This window comes from Lissotriton vulgaris, chromosome 3_2, assembly GCF_964263255.1.
Source record: "Lissotriton vulgaris chromosome 3_2, aLisVul1.2, whole genome shotgun sequence".
NCBI lineage: Eukaryota > Metazoa > Chordata > Amphibia > Caudata > Salamandridae > Lissotriton > Lissotriton vulgaris.
In genome coordinates this window covers 293,565,126-293,583,748 of record NC_141690.1, presented here as the reverse complement: position 1 = coordinate 293,583,748, position 18,623 = coordinate 293,565,126, and the positions used below count along the sequence as shown (strand labels likewise).

At 47.0% G+C, this 18,623-nt stretch overlaps 1 protein-coding gene across 1 annotated transcript in view; it reads right to left on the bottom strand.

The window, feature by feature from the left end:
- Positions 1-18,623, bottom strand: part of LOC147725735 (uncharacterized) — a 567,397-nt gene that overhangs the window by 86,863 nt on the left and 461,911 nt on the right. Inside the window, exon 11 of the mRNA XM_086964485.1 lies at positions 10,381-10,523. Within this exon, the coding sequence (XP_086820611.1) occupies positions 10,381-10,523 (143 nt within the window). The remainder of the gene's footprint in view (positions 1-10,380; positions 10,524-18,623) is intronic.

Genomic DNA, 18,623 nt, shown 5'->3' with positions numbered 1-18,623 from the left:
AGGACAGCTTTGTTTTGTACATGATCTGAAATGATTTTAGAGCTAGGAGTATTGCTGGTAGCTCTAGATGATTGATGTGGAGCGCTTTCTGCTGAGTGGTCCATTTGCCTTGAGTTGTACGTTGGAGGAGATGTGCTCCCCAACCTGTGAGTGATGCGTCTGTTGTAAGCACTATATGTGGGACAGATTCTAGAAACGGCCGCCCTTTGGACAGGTTTTTGGTGTTCCACCACTGCAGAGAGCGATGTGTGCGGCTGTCCACCAACACCAGATCTGTAAGTTGTCCTTGAGCCTGATTCCACTGTTGTGCTAGACATTCCTGTAATGGACGCATTTGCAGTCTTGCATATGGTACAATAAAAATGCAAGATGCCATCATGCCTATGAGTTGCATGAACACTTTGGCTGGAAGAAAGTGTTGATTTTAGAAATTTTGCAACTAAGGCTAGGATGCTCGCTATCCGGGCTGGACTGGGATATGCTAGAGCTGTTTATTGTGGCTCCCAGATATTGGTGTATATGGGAGGGTTGGAGATGCGACCTGGTGTAGTTGATTGTGAATACCAAGTTGTGTGATGTTTGAATGGTTTGATGAGTGTGATGAACACACTGATTGAATGACTTGGCTTTTATTAGCCAGTCGTCGAGATATGGGAAGACATGAATCTGTTGTCTTCTGAGATGTGCTGCTACTACTGCGAGGCACTTTGTAAACACTCTTGGTGCAGTTGTCACTCCGAAGGGGAACTGGTAGTGTTGTCTGTCTAGTACAAACCTTAGATACTTCCTGTCAGAAGGATGTATGGCAATGTGGAAATAGGCGTCCGTGAGATCTAGTGTAGCGAGGAAGTCGCCTTGTTGTAACAGTGATAGCACTTGTTGTAGAGTGACAATGTGGAAATGATTTGATTGTATATACAGATTGAGGGGCCTGAGATTGAGAATTGGTCTTAGTGTTCCGTCCTTTTTGGGTATTAGGAAGTACAGCAAGTAAACCCCTGTTCCTTGATGTTGTAGGGGAACAATCTCTATCACATTCTTTTGAAGCAATGAGAGAACCTCCTGTTTTAGTAGCGTTAGATGTTTTTTTAAAATTTATTTATATAATTTTGCAAAATATACAAAGGTACACTCTAACATGTTCCATCATGTGCAACAACACGGGTCAGAAATATCTGCAGGTACAATAAGAGGCGATGCATCGTACAGACTCCATCTACAGCTTGTAATTTCAATGAGAGTCATCTAGCAAGGGTAAGTGCTATACAAGGATTCATAATACGTTCTCAATATAGGCAGAATACGGATCAGAGATGACACACAGCAAGATAGCATACATTTGGAACCATCCCCTTTTCTCAAAAAGAGTGCTATATCCATCAGACAACCACCCACAACATTCCCACATATAGCATAGCAGAGGCGTACAATACCAATCTACGACGTTGAAGTCACATCGTCTCCAGCCCTGTCCTCCAAAGTCCCATCAGACGACTCCGCAATAGTGAGGAGGTAAGCTTGGAGTGGCCCCCATATATCCCTAGGCCTACACGCCAAGGGTTGTGTTTCAGCATAAACAGCATTTTGCTCTTGACAATAAATGACATCATTAAGCCAATCCTTAAACTTTGGGGCTCTCCCTCTTCCCCAGCGGCATGGCAAACGACTTTTCGCCAGCAATAAAGCAATGTCGAGGAACTTCCTGCACTGTTTGGACATCTGCATGGTGTAGCCCAATAGCAGAATTAGCGGGTCCCTATGCAGTGTAACCCCCACCATGGCCTGAAGGGCTGTGTGCACCTGAGTCCAATTTTCTCATATACCAAGACATTCCCATGACAAGTGTATGAATCCAGCTCCTTCTGCCCGTCATCTATCACACCTATCAATATCCGACAAATGAAATCTGTATTTCTTAGCCGGCGTGTAATAGAGACTCTGCAAGAACCTATAGTGAATAATCTTGAGTCTACAACTAGCTGATATATTTGCTGTAATACCACAACAGTAGCTGCATTGTGCATCAGAGACCTCCGTACCTATATCCTCACTCCAATGTGTGCGAGCTGTACCCTCAATCCCCTTGTGCTGTGTCCTAATACTACAATAAATACTAGAGACCAGGTGTCGCCCATCCATTGATTCCAGCATGCCATGCAGTGGCAATAAGTTCTCCGGTTCCCGGGGATAGTCTGGTAGCACATCCCGCAAGCCCTGCCTCAATCGTACATAATAAAAAATCTCCAATGGCGTGGGTCCATGGACCGAAACTGCCCCTTCAGGAAAAAGATCGCCCCAAGTAGCTACCTTAAGGCGTCGACACATCATTTGGAATCCTTTCTCCCGTGACAACACCAATTTGGGATGATAGGTCAGTGGCATCCTGGCCGAGTATAACAGCGTTGTGTGTAATAATTTCGCTACACGTCTCTAAGCATCAATCGTACACGATACTGTTGTGGGCGGTGTCTCTAGGGCCTCAACCTGGCCATATATAAGGCCATTCAGGGGTAGGGGGTGTGCCACCCAATCCTCCACCGCAACCTGCGGCATACATGGCGTAGGTGCCATCCAATGATAGGCATAATGAGCCTGCGCACTCATATAGTACACTTCGAAGTCAGGGATATCAAAGCCTCCTTTATCGTAGGGCTGTGTAAGCAGTGTCCATTTAATCCGCGGTTGCTTACCACCCCAGAACAATCGGATCAATTCTGTCCTCAATGTTTTAAAAAAGAAAAATAGGGGATGTTCAGGAATAAATATAAGAAACGTGGCAATATCACCATTTTGATGAGCGAGGCTCTACCAGACATGGATAAGGGTAGGGAAATCCAGCGTGTAACATTGGAGGTCAATTTAGTAATTGCAGTGCCATAATTAAGTCGGAGTGTTTCTTCCCTGTCTCTAGATACTTGGATCCCCAAATAGCGGAGATCCGAATGACACCATTCCAGAGGGTAATCCAAATGAAATTCTAATACTGCAGGGGGGAGTGGGAAGAATTGCGACTTACCCCAGTTAATCTGCACACCCGACAGTCTACCGAACACCAGAAATTCTCGCAACAGAGGGTTTAGATTCTGTTTAGGGCCTGTAACATAAAGTGTCAGATCATCCAGGAGAGCGGGCATCCCTGCCTGGTGCCCCTCATGATAGAGAGTGGAGTGGAAAGCCGACCATTTATAAGTAGGTTGGGTATATAGTAGCTGCACCCAAGCGATAAATAATTTAAGAAACCCCATTGTCTGCGGGATTGCAAATAAGTAGTTCCATTCGACCAAATCAAATGCTTTTGTAGCATCTAAAAATATCGCTGCAACTGGGAAATCAGGGGTAACAGTCTGAATTAAAGAAAAAAGCGTGCGTAGATTGTGATTAGTGGACCTACCAGGAACAATGCACCATGTGCTGCTAGCTTGGGCAGCTATTCTTTTGCCTGAAGCGTCTATTATCTTTGATTCCTTATCAGGAGGTGGTGTTTCGCCTGAGGTTTGGGAGTTTGCTCGTTTTCTAGCATTGGAAACAACCAGGGAATCTAAGGGTAGCTGTCCCTTAATGTAGGCAGGATCCCCTGGAGCAGGTCTGGGGTTTATGATCCTAGCACGTACAGGATCTTTAAACGCCTCTGGTGCATGTTTGATGACCCCTTTAATCATAGGCAGCATTTGAACTGACTTTTGGGACTGTTCAAAAGTATCTAGTAAGAAATCTTCTTCTCCTGCACCTGAGTGCATTGTGACACCATGATATATGGCAGCTGTATTGAGTAAGTGTGCAAACCCATTATTATCCCCTGGAGGAGATGGTTTGGATGGATATGTATGTGGGTCAAGGATATCTGGTACATCCTGTGGGTTTGAGTATTCCCAAACTGGTGTATCATGTGGGTAGGGAAAAGGGTCATCTGGGTCTCCCCCTCCCCCTATATTATACTCATCCTCGTTTTGTGGAGGTGTACGTGGTGGTGAAAAATGAGCAGTAGAATTTTGAGGTGAAAAAGATAAAGGAAGAGGAGATGGGATTGAGGCAGGTATAGGAAAAGAAGGGTGCATAGGTGATGTGGCAGAATCATTTTTCTTTACAGGCACTGATGGTGTAGGTGCTGTATCTAACTTCCTCTTCTTGGCACAGTAGAAACATGTCCTGTGTTTGGATCAATGTAGATCTTTTTCTGTGTAGGATCAGGATGAAAAAGCTCTTGTTCTTGAGGAACCGCTTTCGGCGCTGATTTCTTCTGTGCAGAGCGTGGTTGTTGCTTGTCTTTAGCCTTAGGAGTTACGGCAGAGTCCTTTGGCGTAGGTTTTGGCACCGAAGATATTGGTTTCGGAGCCGAAGCTGGTTTTGTCGGCTTGGAAGCGTCGAAAGCAGGATTTGTAGGTTTTGGCTCTGAAGATGGCTTTGGAGTCGAAGCTGGTTTCGTCGGCTTGGAAGCGTCGGAAGCAGGCTTCATTGTTTTTGGAGCCGTTTTGTCTCTAGGAGTCGACGATTTTGAAGTATGTTTTGTAACCGGGACTTCTTTCGGTTTCGGTGCAGAGGGAGCTGGTGGTATCGGCACATGTGGTTTGCTTGGTATCAAGCTACCGGAAGGCTTTAGTATTTTCTTCGGAGCCGAGCTCGGTGGCGGGGCTTCTGAAGTAGTTTTTCGGTCTCGACTGGGCCCCGGAGGCGGAGTGTTGATCTTTGCCTTCGACTTAGGTGTTGGGGATGGGGTAGAGGCAGTAGTACTCACGCGTTGACCTGAAGGTATGGAGACATCGGAGTCCTCTGCCTCTGATACAATTTCGAGATCGTCGGAATCTTCTTCTGGGACATATGGACCTTCGTCTTAGATATCCACCGGTTCCGGAGCTGATCGCTGCATGTCGTGTCGACGGGCCCTCCGATCTTGAATGGTCTTTTTGGATCGAAAGGATGCGCAGGCTGGACAGCTGGACTGTTCGTGGTCCAGTGATAAACACAAGTTACAGACCTTGTGATGGTCGCTGTGTGGGAATTTTGCTCCACACTGGGGGCCTTTTTTGAATGGCGTCCTTTCCATGAGTTGTAGGCCTCACGGCGTGGATAGGCCCAACGGCCCGCGTAAACGACCGGAATCGAGCTGATGAAGTCGAGTCGATAGGTATTGATGAAGTTGTACGCGTCAAAGTACTTGAAAAGTAGATTTCGAACCGGAGTGTAAAAGTTACATCCGAACCCAGTGGCGGAAAAAAACAATCTAAGGATGGAGTTGATGCCCATGCGCACTATCGTTAGAGGGAGGAGTCACATATCTCGTGACTACAAAGACTTCTTCCAAGACAACAACAAGGTGCAAGCATCCGAGCCCAACACCAGGTGGCGATCTAATGCTCAGTGTGAGATCTGCAGCTCATATGCCTCGAACAGATAGTTCCTTTAGATTCACAATAATTAATCCTTAGCTCAGCTTTGGTAGAAGAGCAAAGAGCAGTCAGGATTTGCTAGAGGAGTACCTGTACCTGGGTCTACCTGGTTACCTTATCCAGTGCCTGAAAGTGGTGCGAAACGCCACAGCCAGGGCGATCCTCAGACCTAAGCACAGGTCGCACATGGCCATTCACCTTAAGTCCCTACACTGGCTGCCAATGAAGGAAAGGATAAAGTTCAAAGCCCTGGTGATCTTCTTCAAGGCCCTTTCTGGTAAAGGGGCCCGCTATCTCCATAAGGGCGCTAACTGCTATACCCCATCAAGGCCTTTAAGATCATCCTCCTCTGACATCGCCCGCATCTCTAAAGTACGCTTGGCCCGTATGGGGGGCAGATCTTTCGGGTATCAGGTCACGCAAGCGTGGAACAAACTACCTGCCACCCTGAGAGCTAAAACTGACCTAACAGCTTTTTAAGAAACATCTTAAAACCTGGCTCTTTAAGAACTAGTCGTGCCTCGGGGTCCAGCCACATGTACCTCTAGCGCCGGGGCACTCTTGTTTGAGCAGCTGTGCGCTATACAAGATCTTTTCATTCATTCCTGTAGAAAGCGGAATAACCCTGACCATTATAGGATATTTTTCTTTAATGCAAGATGGAGGAATCTGAATTGGGGGCTCACCTCAGGTGCCCCACCGGAGGAGTGGTGATGGCTTGGAGTGGACACACCTCCTAATCTTACCAATTTTCCCGCCTGGCCTATCGCCAAAAGGAGAAGCCTAGGTCGCAATATGAAGGCTGCAGGGCCTTTGAAGCTTCCCGACCTGGAATGCAGATTCTGCTTGGAAGAGTTGTAAAAACCCCGCCCAGCGCGGGCTTTGTTCCCTGCCTTTGAGAGCAAAAGCTCTAGCCCCCGGAGACAAGAAACATGTCTAGTGATGGCAGAGACCAGTCAGCAACCCACTAGTAGCCAGTAGGTTTTCAAGGAGCGCCTCCTAGGTGCCCTCTCGGTGCACTTCTTAATAAATCCAACAGTCGCATCAGTGCAGGTTTATAAAGTCGAGCTGTTTGGTACCAAACTTTGGGGTGCAGTGAAGCCAACATGTAGCTGAGGAACTCATAATGACGAGTGTGCAGTCCATGTTCTAGCTATGGCTTCCCTGCACACTCACAATACTTAAGAATAGAGTTGGATATTGCAGGGTCATATCTACTTCGGCAGATAAGTCCACACAGGAGATATAGTAAACCCTACCTCAGGGCTGGGAAGGCTGGCTGTAGTGGTTACTTACATATGTATGCAGTACTTGCAGGCACGGCACGCAGGGCTGTGTGCCATGTCGACTCTGGTTTTGTCTGCACCAGGACATACATCCTGCAGTGGCAGTTTGCATGATCTTGGTGAGGGGTCCCTAGGGTGGACCAGTCCGTGCTGCTGCTCTAGGGGGCCCTCTTCAGTCTCCATGCCTTAGGTACGAGGGGTACCATTTACTAGGGGCTTACAGGAGGGTTGAAGTTGTGCCTACTATGGAACATTGGAACCGTTTAGGGAAAGAACACTGGTACTGCGCACTTAGGTAGCAGGAACCCAGTTCACTTTCAGTCAAAGTTTTACTAAATACCAGGCATAAAGTGGGGAGGTTTTGCAACAAAAACCCTGTTTCCTACACTTACCAGGTCGCAACAAATACCGACCACGCCCGGCTTCGGCAACCCCTGGAGCAGTCATGGGACCAGGACCGAACCTTGGACCATAAACTAAGGCCGTCTCGGCGACGAGTCTACTTACGATTGGCAATATTACGTTTCGCATAGCTGTCCTGGATGGCCTACTGGTTCATCGACGTGCAGTCACAGCAAGCCTTGGAGTTGTGACTAGACCCCAGGCACCCAGCAATACCTGATGGAGATCTGTCACAGACATGTGCTTGCGACAGTCCCTACGGGGCTTAAAACCAGTCATTCTATGATGTAAATACCATTGCACACTGTAGGTAAATTTGGTGAAATATCAAAGTGTTTCTGAGATACCAAATAAAGCACCTGATCTGCATCTGGTGGCACGGAAAGAAAGGAAGTGCCATTAGTATGCTGGGGTGTCACCTTTATAGGTTACGCGCATCATTTCCAGAGAAGAACGTGTCAGTGCGGAGCTGCACGATTCCACTTACAGGTGAGCAGAGTAACTGGTGAAGTTTCCAGATCCAAGCTAATGCCCTGGGAATATTTAAAAGGTGAGGAATCTGTGGCTAGTAGTTTGTATAAGAAAACTTGTTTCTGTAGTAGCGTCTTTATTTCCTAATGCAAGAGCTTTCTTCTGTCCTTTGTGACGCCTCTTCCTTGGTTTCACACTTGGTGGTTTTCTTTTTAGTATTAATAGGTAGCCATGTTTTATTATTTTAACACCCACTTGTTGGAGTGAACCTCTCGCCACTGCCCAAAAAAAACCCTCAGTCTCCTCACTTCAGGTGTCTGTTGTTAGGGGGGTGAGGGTGTGTTTCCCTCATGTGGTGACTTAGTGGCCACTGCTGATCTTTTGATGGCCGAGTCTTTTTTTCAGGCCCTACCATGAAAGAGTTGTCTCTGGCATTGCTAGAACTGCCATGATGTAACTTTTTCCTGAGTAGCAGTGGGCTGTGGTGACTGTCGGTTGTGTGGGGGTGGGTGTTGGGGGGCAGGTGAGGGGGTTGGAAGCCAGTTCTCCTATCTTCTTTCTGGCAGGTATTATTTATTTTTCTGACAGACCTTCAAATCTGAGGAGCCTGAACCCCTTTGGCTGTGTCATTTTCTTTCTTCATTTTCTGAGGACAGTCTTAGACAAGTGTACTCCGCAGGCTCTCACTGTGCAGGGTATGCTTATGATGGCGTCTTGGACCTCTTACTTGAAGCCTGAAACCGTCAGTCAAGTCTGCCTCCTCAAGGTAGTGTCGTACACATCTGTCTGTTGGGAGTGTCTACAGCATCGAGCGCCAATATCAGGCATGGAATGATCTTCCACCCCTAAGTAAAGTGCTATGCCGTCTTCTTATTATTCTGGTAGGAGATGCGTTGCAACAGTTTTTTCATGTCCTCCCAGTGTAGTTGGTCATACATGTTGACCAGGGCATTGGGGTTTGCAGTCTCCACTGCATAGGTGCTGTTTTTACATCTTACTTCCTGTCTCAATCTTCTTGTTTTCTTTGTCTGGTGGTGGATGAATTGTTCGTTTTCCTAGCAGGGTTTGTTGTTGACATACACTGATACCTTGCTGGAAGGCGTGTACTTCTCTATCTAAATTGCTGATGACTTAGACACTTCTGGCTTCTTGAAAGCCTCTCTGCCTCAATCTAGTGTTGGGTGGGACCTGCTTCTTCTGGGCAGGTAGCAGCGTTTCCAGGAGAAAGCACCTTTCTGCAGCTCTTTTGATCAGGCTGTAATAAAGGTTGTTTAGTGTTGCAGGTCTCCAGGGCCACAAATAAAGCCCTTCCTCGTGCGAGTCTGCATCTTTCCATGCGTCCCGTTCTTGGTAGGCTTCTGACACTGCCTACTCATCTTCTTGGTAAATATCCTCCTGTTCTTCCTCTAGATTGCTCCTCTTATTCAACTGTTTTGGAGAGATTTACGGGGATTCAAGAACTCTTTAATGAATCATTGAAGCTTTTCTTTTTTTGCAGGAGAGCCTCCCTAGCAGCTTCGAGCCTCATTTTTTGCATTTTGACGTCGAGCATCTGTGTTCGGTGTCTGCCTTCCCTTTCGGATCTCTGCCCAGCCCTGGTCACCTCTCCGGCACAGTATTCATGGGAAGGTGTGTCCACTTTGGTATCCTTTGTCTTGGATCCGTGGGTCCTTTGGGCTTCTTCCACTTGAGTCTTGGCTTGACTTGCTTTCCTTGAGTCCAAACCTTTGGCTCAACCTAGTGGCCCAAGTGCGCGCTCATTTCTTTCTGTACTTCAGTGCCCTTTTCGATGTTGGTTGATGCTCCCCCAGTTGGTAGCATGTTGTTTCTTTGTCCTTGAATTTCTGATCTGTTCAGTGGTCCTCTCCTTCCTGAATCTCTTCTTCATGGCTTGCCAGCCCCAGATCTTCCAATGAGCCCTTCTTCGATGTCATCATTCAACAGCCTGCCAGATTCTACTCTTCCTGTACACTGATTGTCCTGCACGCCTTGCAGCTCTCGAGCTTGTGGTCCTTGGATAACCACAATGTACGCACCGCGTGCTGGGCCGTCATTCTCCGTTTATGGCAGCACTTTGGGCAGAAATCGAAAGGGTGCATTTTCAACTCTTTGCAGGCTTGTTTTGGGGGTCGTCGGAAACTTCAATCCCCCCCCCCCCCCCCCCCACCCCCAACAACACATTGTCCAACCACATGGATGAAGTCTCTGTAAAAAATCGTGGATGTCTGGTGGTTATCTGGTACTTCTGCTCTGCCTTGATGCCCCTTGACTTAGACACCAACATTTCCTCCTTTTTATTTTATTTTTTCACTTCTCTCCAGGTTTTAACATTTGCTGATCAGATGTTGTGGACTTTGCTTCCATATCCAAGTCCGAAAAAAAATATTTTTAAGATGGCGACCGTGCACAAGGACTTTGTGGGCCTAGGTCAGATGTCATATGGAAAGTACAGACAGCAAGTTGTCGACTGTGCCAGGAAAAAGAAAGAAAAAAAAGAAAGAATGAAAATTCCGAACCTAACCAGTAGATGATGGAATAATGCACAGCAAGTGAATCCCGAAAAGATTCATGCTGCAAAATGTTTTAATTATTTTAGCACTTCAATGCTTTTCTGCGATGTTCAAACAGCCGAAACCATAGAATATAAAGTACAAAAACTATAAAAATCTGGCTTTCAGAGATTTATCCATCAATATTAGAATAATGCCGTCTGCTGTGACGCATGCAAAGGAAATATTAAGCTAAACGTTCTGTCGCTTCAGATTTGGACAAACAACTGTTAGTTATAATACGCTCTATCGCATCTTTCTTCAATGGTACATGGGTCATCAAGTTACCTTTTTCCATCCGCGACAGTGTGTAGTCTATGATCTTCACTTCAATTTGGTGAGTCGGAATCGGGAAAGTTGAACCATGAAGCTTGAACTTTGCTGTGATGGCAGATGTTGGTTTGACCAGAACATTGCCCCAGTGAAGGTCTCTGAAATGGCCCAAACGGAAAGAAAAGCAAACCATTTTGAGGAAGTTGCCACAAGAGGCCTCAGGCGGAGACCTAGGGTGAAATCAAGAAATGCATTGAAGATACAATACGGCGTGCTTAGGGGAGGAAGGAAAATAAGAATCAGAGAAGCTGAATGAGAGACTGATGAGAAACCTGGAGGACAAGTATGGTTAAGGTCACAAATAGGATTACAAATAAAGGAGAACATAACAAATGGCAAAGGGAGATTGGGAATAAAAAGCAGAAAAAGGAACGTGGATTATCACTAGAAAATTAATATTATGTGAAGGAAAATAGTGCACAGAAACCAAGGTCAAGCACTTTGAAGGGGAATGACTACAAACAGATAGAAAGCTTGGGTAGGAATGACCATATGAGAGAGACAAGACCATAGAGCAGGAAGGAGAGACATTCATGCATCGAACGTGGAGAGGTAAGAAATAAAGTAAGAGTCCTGTAGCTGGAAACTGCAGCAGAAGAAACAGGGAATGGGAGCAGGGGAGGAATAGAGAAGGCAGAGTACTAAAATGTGGGGAGTCAAGCAGAGAAGAGCGGCAGAACAAGGCGCGAGACGAGATAACATTAATTCACAATGCCAGGTCTCCACTAATGGTATTTTCTATGACGTTATAAATAAAGTATTTCTATGTAAATGCGCGATCCCAGGAACTCTGTTTAATACTCAGATTTACATTTTTTTAAACTGTTTCATGAAAGAAATAACATCTTGATATGGTAAAATTTTCTTAAATTAATTATTAAATACTATTGTGAATTTGGGTAAATACACAAATCCCAAATTCCCCAATTTACAAGAAAAACAGGTGGGCGTGGTATTCTTAATCCTTCCAGACCACAAGCGTTTGAGTGATTTGATAGCAAGCATGACACAGGTCGAGATCTCTCTGAACTCGTTTCTGGATCAACACCAGAACTGGACAAGGCCCCTCTGGAGGGGAATCAGGGGCGAGCCGGCAAGAACTGGCGTGGCATCCTAGGAGGGTGTTGAGGTGTGGGCAGAGGCCAAGCAGCTGGGAAAGGCCCATCCAGTAGCAGACTGATTGAGCCCCCGGCAAATCTTTGTGGCCTGAAAGCTTGCCACCTCCTTGAAGGCGTCAATCTGCGGCGGGGTCGGCACTGGTCGCATCAGCTCCAATCGGCCTAGGTCAGGAGACCACTGCTGGAGCCAGAAAGTGGCTGTGTGATTTCTCGGACTGGTGAGGAGTGGAGTTCGTCGTTCATTTAGACTTGACTTTGCACCTCATCCTTGACTATCTGAGAACTCTTAGATGGATCTACAATAGGAGCAACTCTTGGAATTGGAGCAGGACTGACAGCGCTTCCTATGTTTGGCGACGTACAGCTTCTGCACACACATTTTTCACAGTGCTCCTAGTTATGCTTGGTACCCAACTCCCAAAGACCTTCTGTGACCTTTAGGTTCTGCACAATTTAATATCTGTAGATTTCTGAGGGAACATTTTCCAAGCCTAGTAGCAAAAATAATAATTTGTGACTTGGGTAAGTTTGATTTTAGCTGTAGTTTCATTTCAATTTGCCACGCCGACTGTCTCAGAACTCCCTCTCTCCTGCTGTGCTTGTAACTATTTGTTGACTAACTGAAGAAATGTTGTTGCCCTGCAAGCAAGCAGAAGCGATTGGCTATTCAAAAGTGTTGTCACAGCTGGTGACAGGATCTTATCTGAAGAGACCGGAGGGCTGGTAGTAGTAGTTGCCGTCTCGGTGGGCCGACCGCGGGGCAGATGCACAGTAGAAGTGATACGGTTTCAATGAGGGTTCAGCCAGGTTTGTTTCCACGGTGGGTCCTGGTCTTTTGATGTGAAAGCTCCCAGATGAATAAGGAAAAGAGAATGCTGGATTGATGGGGATATATATATATGACTTATGAGGTTAGTGTGTTGCCCCAGCGCTCATATGATTGCAAGAACAACCATCAATTTTTTTTCCGTGCCATCCTTGCTATATCGAGTGGCCAGGCTTGTATTTTCGGCGGAGAAGCTGATGTTAAGGTCCCATGCTTCATTCAATTTGAGAGGTTGGCACACAGAGCTCTCTCAATCACCAGCACAGTTTGATAAGTGCAGCCGTCTTAACTGGAGATTGGTGCAATAGGCTGAATTCCAATTGCACCTGTGCCTGCGAAGTGAATCGCAGGAGGCAGAAAATACATTTAAATAGAGTGGATTGTTGTTTATTGTAGTACTGAACCGTAAGTGAGAGTGCAATATCTCCTCCCCGGAGATATAAACACAATACACACAATATTTTACCAATAGAACAGGTAAGTAGCACAAATACACAGTAGTTTCCAGGGGGAGAACAAACCATATACTAATAAAGTGGAATGCAAACCATTATTGAAGTCGAGACTTGACCCAGAAGACGTAGAAGAGCTGGGGACCCAAGGAACCACCCAAGGCAAGTACCCAGGAACTCCACAGAGGCCGTGTGCAGAGTGGAAACACAGCTGCATACTCAATGCAAGTCAATGAGTAAGTTGCAGTTACAGTTTTCAAGAAGAAATACCCTTCCCAGAGGACCCTGCAGAAACCCTGTGGAAGGTGGAAGGTTGGAGAGTCATCCCATCCGTGCATACCCTGAGAACCAGGATACCTACACCAGGGAAGCCGGGTGCATACGTGTCAAGTGACATTGGAAACCACCACAGACCACAATAGAGGACTTCAGTAAATGCAGACCCATGGTGTCGAGGACAAATATCTTGGTAGCAGGAGATGCTGAAGGCTGGAGTTTCTTGGAGCCCTTAAGATCTCTGGAGAAGAGAGTCAAGAAGCCTTGGCAACGGCAAGTAGACGCGATGCACACGGGTACTACTTCAGCTGTTCCGATGAGGGATACTGACTGCCAACTTGCTGTGAAGACTATGCAGGCTTCGAGGGAGTTGCAGAACCACCACCTGTGTTGCTGGGCCTTTCGGAGTCCGTGGGAGCTCAGGGTCAGCAGACTGGTCAGCTTTGTTGCGGTGCCTGCAGATGCATGGGAGTAACTCCTTCACTCCAAGGAGATTCCTTCGAGTGTCTTTGATGCCCACAGGCTGGAGAAAAACCTAGACAGAGCACAGGCAAAGACAACGTAGGCCGGCAGGACGACGAGACCAGAAGCAGCAGGAGTCTTCTAGATGCAGTCTCAGTTCTCAAGGCGAAATCCAGCCGAGTCAAATGTGCCCAGATGGTTGAAGATGATGTTGTTTCGGATCTGAATATTGTCCCATGACGAATCTGAAGAGGCACACACAGGTAAGCCCTCAAGCACCCTATGGAAAGGGTTGGGACAATTCAGGGAGCCCTTCCAGGGGAGGATACCTCTATGTCCTTTGTTTTGCGCCAGAGCAGAAGCCAACGGCTCCCTGAACTTGTTCCAACTGGAGAATGCGAGGAGGGCACCAAATGTGCCCTTCAAAGATATCTGGTGTCATTGGAAAGCACCCCCACCTCAGCCCTATACACTACGTCCTGCCTGAGAGGTGGTCACGCCTCCCTGTGACAGGAAACCTATTGTCCTACCTTCTCCTGCTCGAGCTTGGCTCAGCAGCAGGAGGGCAGACTTGTGTCTGTGTTGGGCAGCAGCACTAGCTGGCTACTAGAATCAGATAAGCTAGTACATGGAATAAAGGAGGGCTCCTTAGGGGAGCCCCCTAGTACATGGGATCCTACATTCAACACTGTAATTAGTGGTGGGGTAGGATTCCAACGTGTTTCAAACCAGACATGACCGATTTTGGTGCAGTCAATATATAGTTAGACAGCTCGTAATTGACATGATGTTCACTATATGTATAAAATGTTTGTCTGCACTTAAAAAAGCCTGGAGAATCGACTCTGGGGTTTGCAGGGGTGTCCTGCTCATGCAGGGGCACCCTCCCACTTATAAACCAAGCACCCTGCCTTCAGGATTGAAAGGTCTACCTTAGGGGTGACTTATAGGTTTTAAGTGCAGTGACCTCAGATATAAGGACACTTATATCTGTGGGGAGTGGTGCTAGCACCAGCTCACATGGGCTGCATTGGTAGGCCTGTAGTCACAGTTTGAGTGATACCTCATGGGTTGCATAATACATACAGCAGCCCAGGGGACACCCTGGTGTACCTATGCCCTTGGTACCTGTTAGAAGTTGCCCTGGCATATGCTGTCCACTAATTAAAGTGGGCACCTTGCACCAATCCAAACAACTCTTATGGTGACTTAAGAGGTCAAAGATAACCTCAGAAAGCTCTCCAAGTGGTAGCTGTGGAGAGCAGCCTTCAGGCTTAGTCCTGAAGGAATATTAAGCAGCTTGTTTTACCAGAATGCAACCTTATAGTATTTTTTAAATAAAAAAGACAACCACACAGTAGTTACATAAAAATCTGTATTTATTAATATAACACTCTCTAGTGCGACATAGTATCTCTTACACTGAGATAATCACAAAGCATACAACACTATAGCACAGAAACAATAGTAAGTGGCAAAAATACACAGTGGGCCCAGAGGGGGACCAAACTATATACTACAATAGTGGTATAAGAACCACAACGCGGGTCAAGACAGTGTCAAGAGTACGTAGAATCGCTGGGAACCCAAGGAACTACCCAAGGTGAGTAAATAGGGACCCCACGGATGAAGGGTGCAGTGTGGGAACACGACCACGTTCTCCGTACAATTCTATGGGAAAGTCGCGGTTGAAATTTTAAAGTTTAAGGACCCTTCCCAGTGTACTTCGAAAAAAACCCATCTAAGTTAGAAGGTTGGAGAGACAGCCCACCCATGGATACAGTAGTACAAGAGTTACCTATCCGAGGGGAGCCGAGTGCATAGGTCTGAAGTGGCGTTGGAAACCGCGGTCGATCTCAATGGAGGACTTCAAAGAATAGTCACTGCTGAAAGGAAGAAAGGTGTCCATTGGAATCCAAACATGGATTCTAGTTGAAGAGTATCTGAAAGTAGAGGGGACAGAGTCTGGGTCACTCAGGAGTGACCAGGGGCTCGTTAGACGAATGCCCACCGATGTTGTGTGCTTCAGGATAGTTGATGGAGACCTTGACTCCGTAGCAGCGGGGACTTGGAGATGTCAAGGATGACCAGGAGCTGGATGCGAGATGTCCCACGAAAGATGTCGAGTGCTGAGGGGTCGGTGTCCGGCAGGTACACCAACAAGCCTTGGAAAAAGCAGCCCACGCAGAAGGTCAAAGAAGGTTACAGTGCGGACCAGCAAGGTCCGGGAGACTCCCAATTGCAATGAAGTTAGGGCAAGCCTGGAGCAACCAGATGAGCCCGAGGAAAACAAATTTGGCCCTCGAATGGACACACAGGCCGGTGGCAAAAAAGTCGCGAGAGGACCTCGAGCAAGTTTACCAAACAACAGCCCACGGAGCACTCAGTGTGAAGATCTCAGTAGGAATCAATGCCAGAGGTTGGGGCTTTCAGTAGCCCAATGTACTTGTTCGGCAACGGCCAACAAGCATATGCACTAGCAAAAGTACGAGGTGCACAGGGGTTCCGGTATTGCAGCCCCCACGAGGGATTCTGACCTCAGACATGGTGAGAGGGTACCTTGGGCTTCGAGGGACATAGAAACCTACCTCCTGTGTTGCTGTGATATTCTGAGTCCATAGGATATGCACAAACAGAACTTGCCTTTAGGAAGCTTTTCATAACGTGGATTTTCGCCACGCCAGATCACACAGTGTTATCCTATGTCCAAAGCACCACTTCTCAGTTGTCCTCACCTCTGCAATCCGCCAGATTTCAAGCACACCCACCCAGCCCTAATACACTAAATCCTGTCTGGGAGGTGGTCATACCTTCCTGTGACAGGATGCCTATTGTCCTGCCTTCCTTTGCTCAAGCTCGGCTGAGCAGCAGAAGGGCAGAAGTGTGTCTCTGATCGGCAGCAATCATTTTGTGCTGGCCGAGTCGAGAAGGCTGGTACCTGGAACACCAGGGAACCAACGAAGCTCGCTTCTGAGGGGTGGAATCATACCTCCCACATCGGTTACCAGTGGGGGTGTATGATTCCAACATTTTTTATACCAAACACGATAGGGTTTGTGTAAAGATTATTCCAACGCAGAAGTATTGGTTGAAGATCTTTATTGTAGCATAGGAAATAACAGGACCTCCAGCTGCTTCCACTGATGTCGTTTCTTCACTGACCACTTCAATGAATAACATTCCACACCTCTTAGCAACTACAACATTCTAACAAGAACAAATCCCCACAGTTTGATTCAGCCACTTTAGAGTTAGTCAGTACACGGTTGCATAATGCCACTCTATATGTCGTACATGGCTGCATCACCGTCAACTCAGGAGAATGGACTCTGTGGGCCGCAGGGATGTCCTGCTCATGCAGGGTCACCCTCTCACTTACAACCAAGCACCCTGCCTTCAGGATTGTTAAGGGCTGCTACAGGGGTGACTTATAACTGCAGTGACCCTTAGATATAGGAAACCTATTCATGCACCATCTTACACAGGCGGCAATGGTAGGTAGTTCCATTTTGCATGACCTCTCATGGGTGGCATAATACATGCTTCAGCCCCTTAGAGGCCTCTGGGGTACCTATGCCCTGTGTACATGCATACCATATACTAGGGACTGATAAGGGTACCCCACTATCCACTCTGGAGAGTACCTAAGAACAAAGCATAACAGTTTAGGGGGAAAGCAGCTAGACTGGGGTCCTGATGAGCAGGATCCCAGTCAGACTAGTCAAAAACAGTATTACATCCAGTAAAAAGTGGGGGTAACCATAAAAAGCAGATCCTACTTTCCTACACTACCTTAAAACCATATACTAGGGACTTCGAATGGTACACCAGTAGTCAATTAGAAAGGTACCAAAGTACTTACCATAGTCCAATTTAGGGAGAGAGCACAGTGACTGGTTAGCAGGATCCCAGTCAGACTAGTCATAAAAACAGAATAACACCAGAAAAAAGTGGGGGTAACCGTGAAAGAAAATCCTACTTTCCTACAGTGGCACACTGGATCTGAAAAGCAAAGCGTGGAAAAAGAGGATGTGATGTCATGGTCAGTGGTGGCGCTCATATACGGCTCCCTGTCGGTACTTATGGTAACTGTACAAAGCCGCTGAATCCGAAGCAGCCACCTACGCATACAGAAGGTACTGCAATAAACATTTTTGGATCAAGTCAGGTAGCTGGGAGATTCAAAAGACGAAGAATTTGCAATTATAAGTATTCATCTGAAAGGTTACGTAATGAACACTGTCTTACCATTACTGATTTGCAAACTGAAATCCTAGAAAGCATAAACACAATGGGGACCGGCCGCCATTCCGCACCACTGATTAGGATGCGACCAACACCCTGGCGGTCGCATTCCGCAATGCCAAAATGGCATGTTGTGCATTGCAATGCACAACGTGGCAGGCACCGCGCAGTGCCTGCAACCTTGTGCATGGCAATGTAGAGCTCACCCGGGTGCCCGCAACAGGCCCCCAATGCTATTTCCCGCTAGCCTTTCCATGGCGTCATCGCCGCCATGGAAAGGCCTTTGAAAACACGCATCCTAATATGGATGGCGGTGCCTGCTAGGCACCGCCACCATATTAAGGCCCCAGTCCGCCCGGCCGGCAATCGGAACAATAGCGGACTGGCAGAAAAGCAGCGGACACACACACGCTTGCTTTTGTGGTATCCAGGGAAGCCCCCAGTAAGTGGATCTCTGGGTCGGGTTGAAAATTGACTTGTTGTAGTTGACTTGAAGGTGCAGCTTGCTCAGTAGTTGAAGGCAGTATGACAGATGACTCTAAAGCTGAGTGTAGGACGAGCTCTTCAGGAGCCAGTCGTCCAGGTAAAGACATATGAATATCCTTGGTTTGCGAAGAAAAGCTTCCACCACTGCCATGCATTTCAAAAAAGTTTGGGGAGTTGATTTGAGCCCAAATTGGAGAACCTTGAATTGGAAATGCGGAGAGACGCTTGAAACCGTAGAAATTCCGATATTTTCTGGACACAGGAACATGAAAGTAGGCGTCTTGCAGCTCTATAGAGTCCCCTTGGTGTAGAAAAAGAAAGATTTGGTGCAGC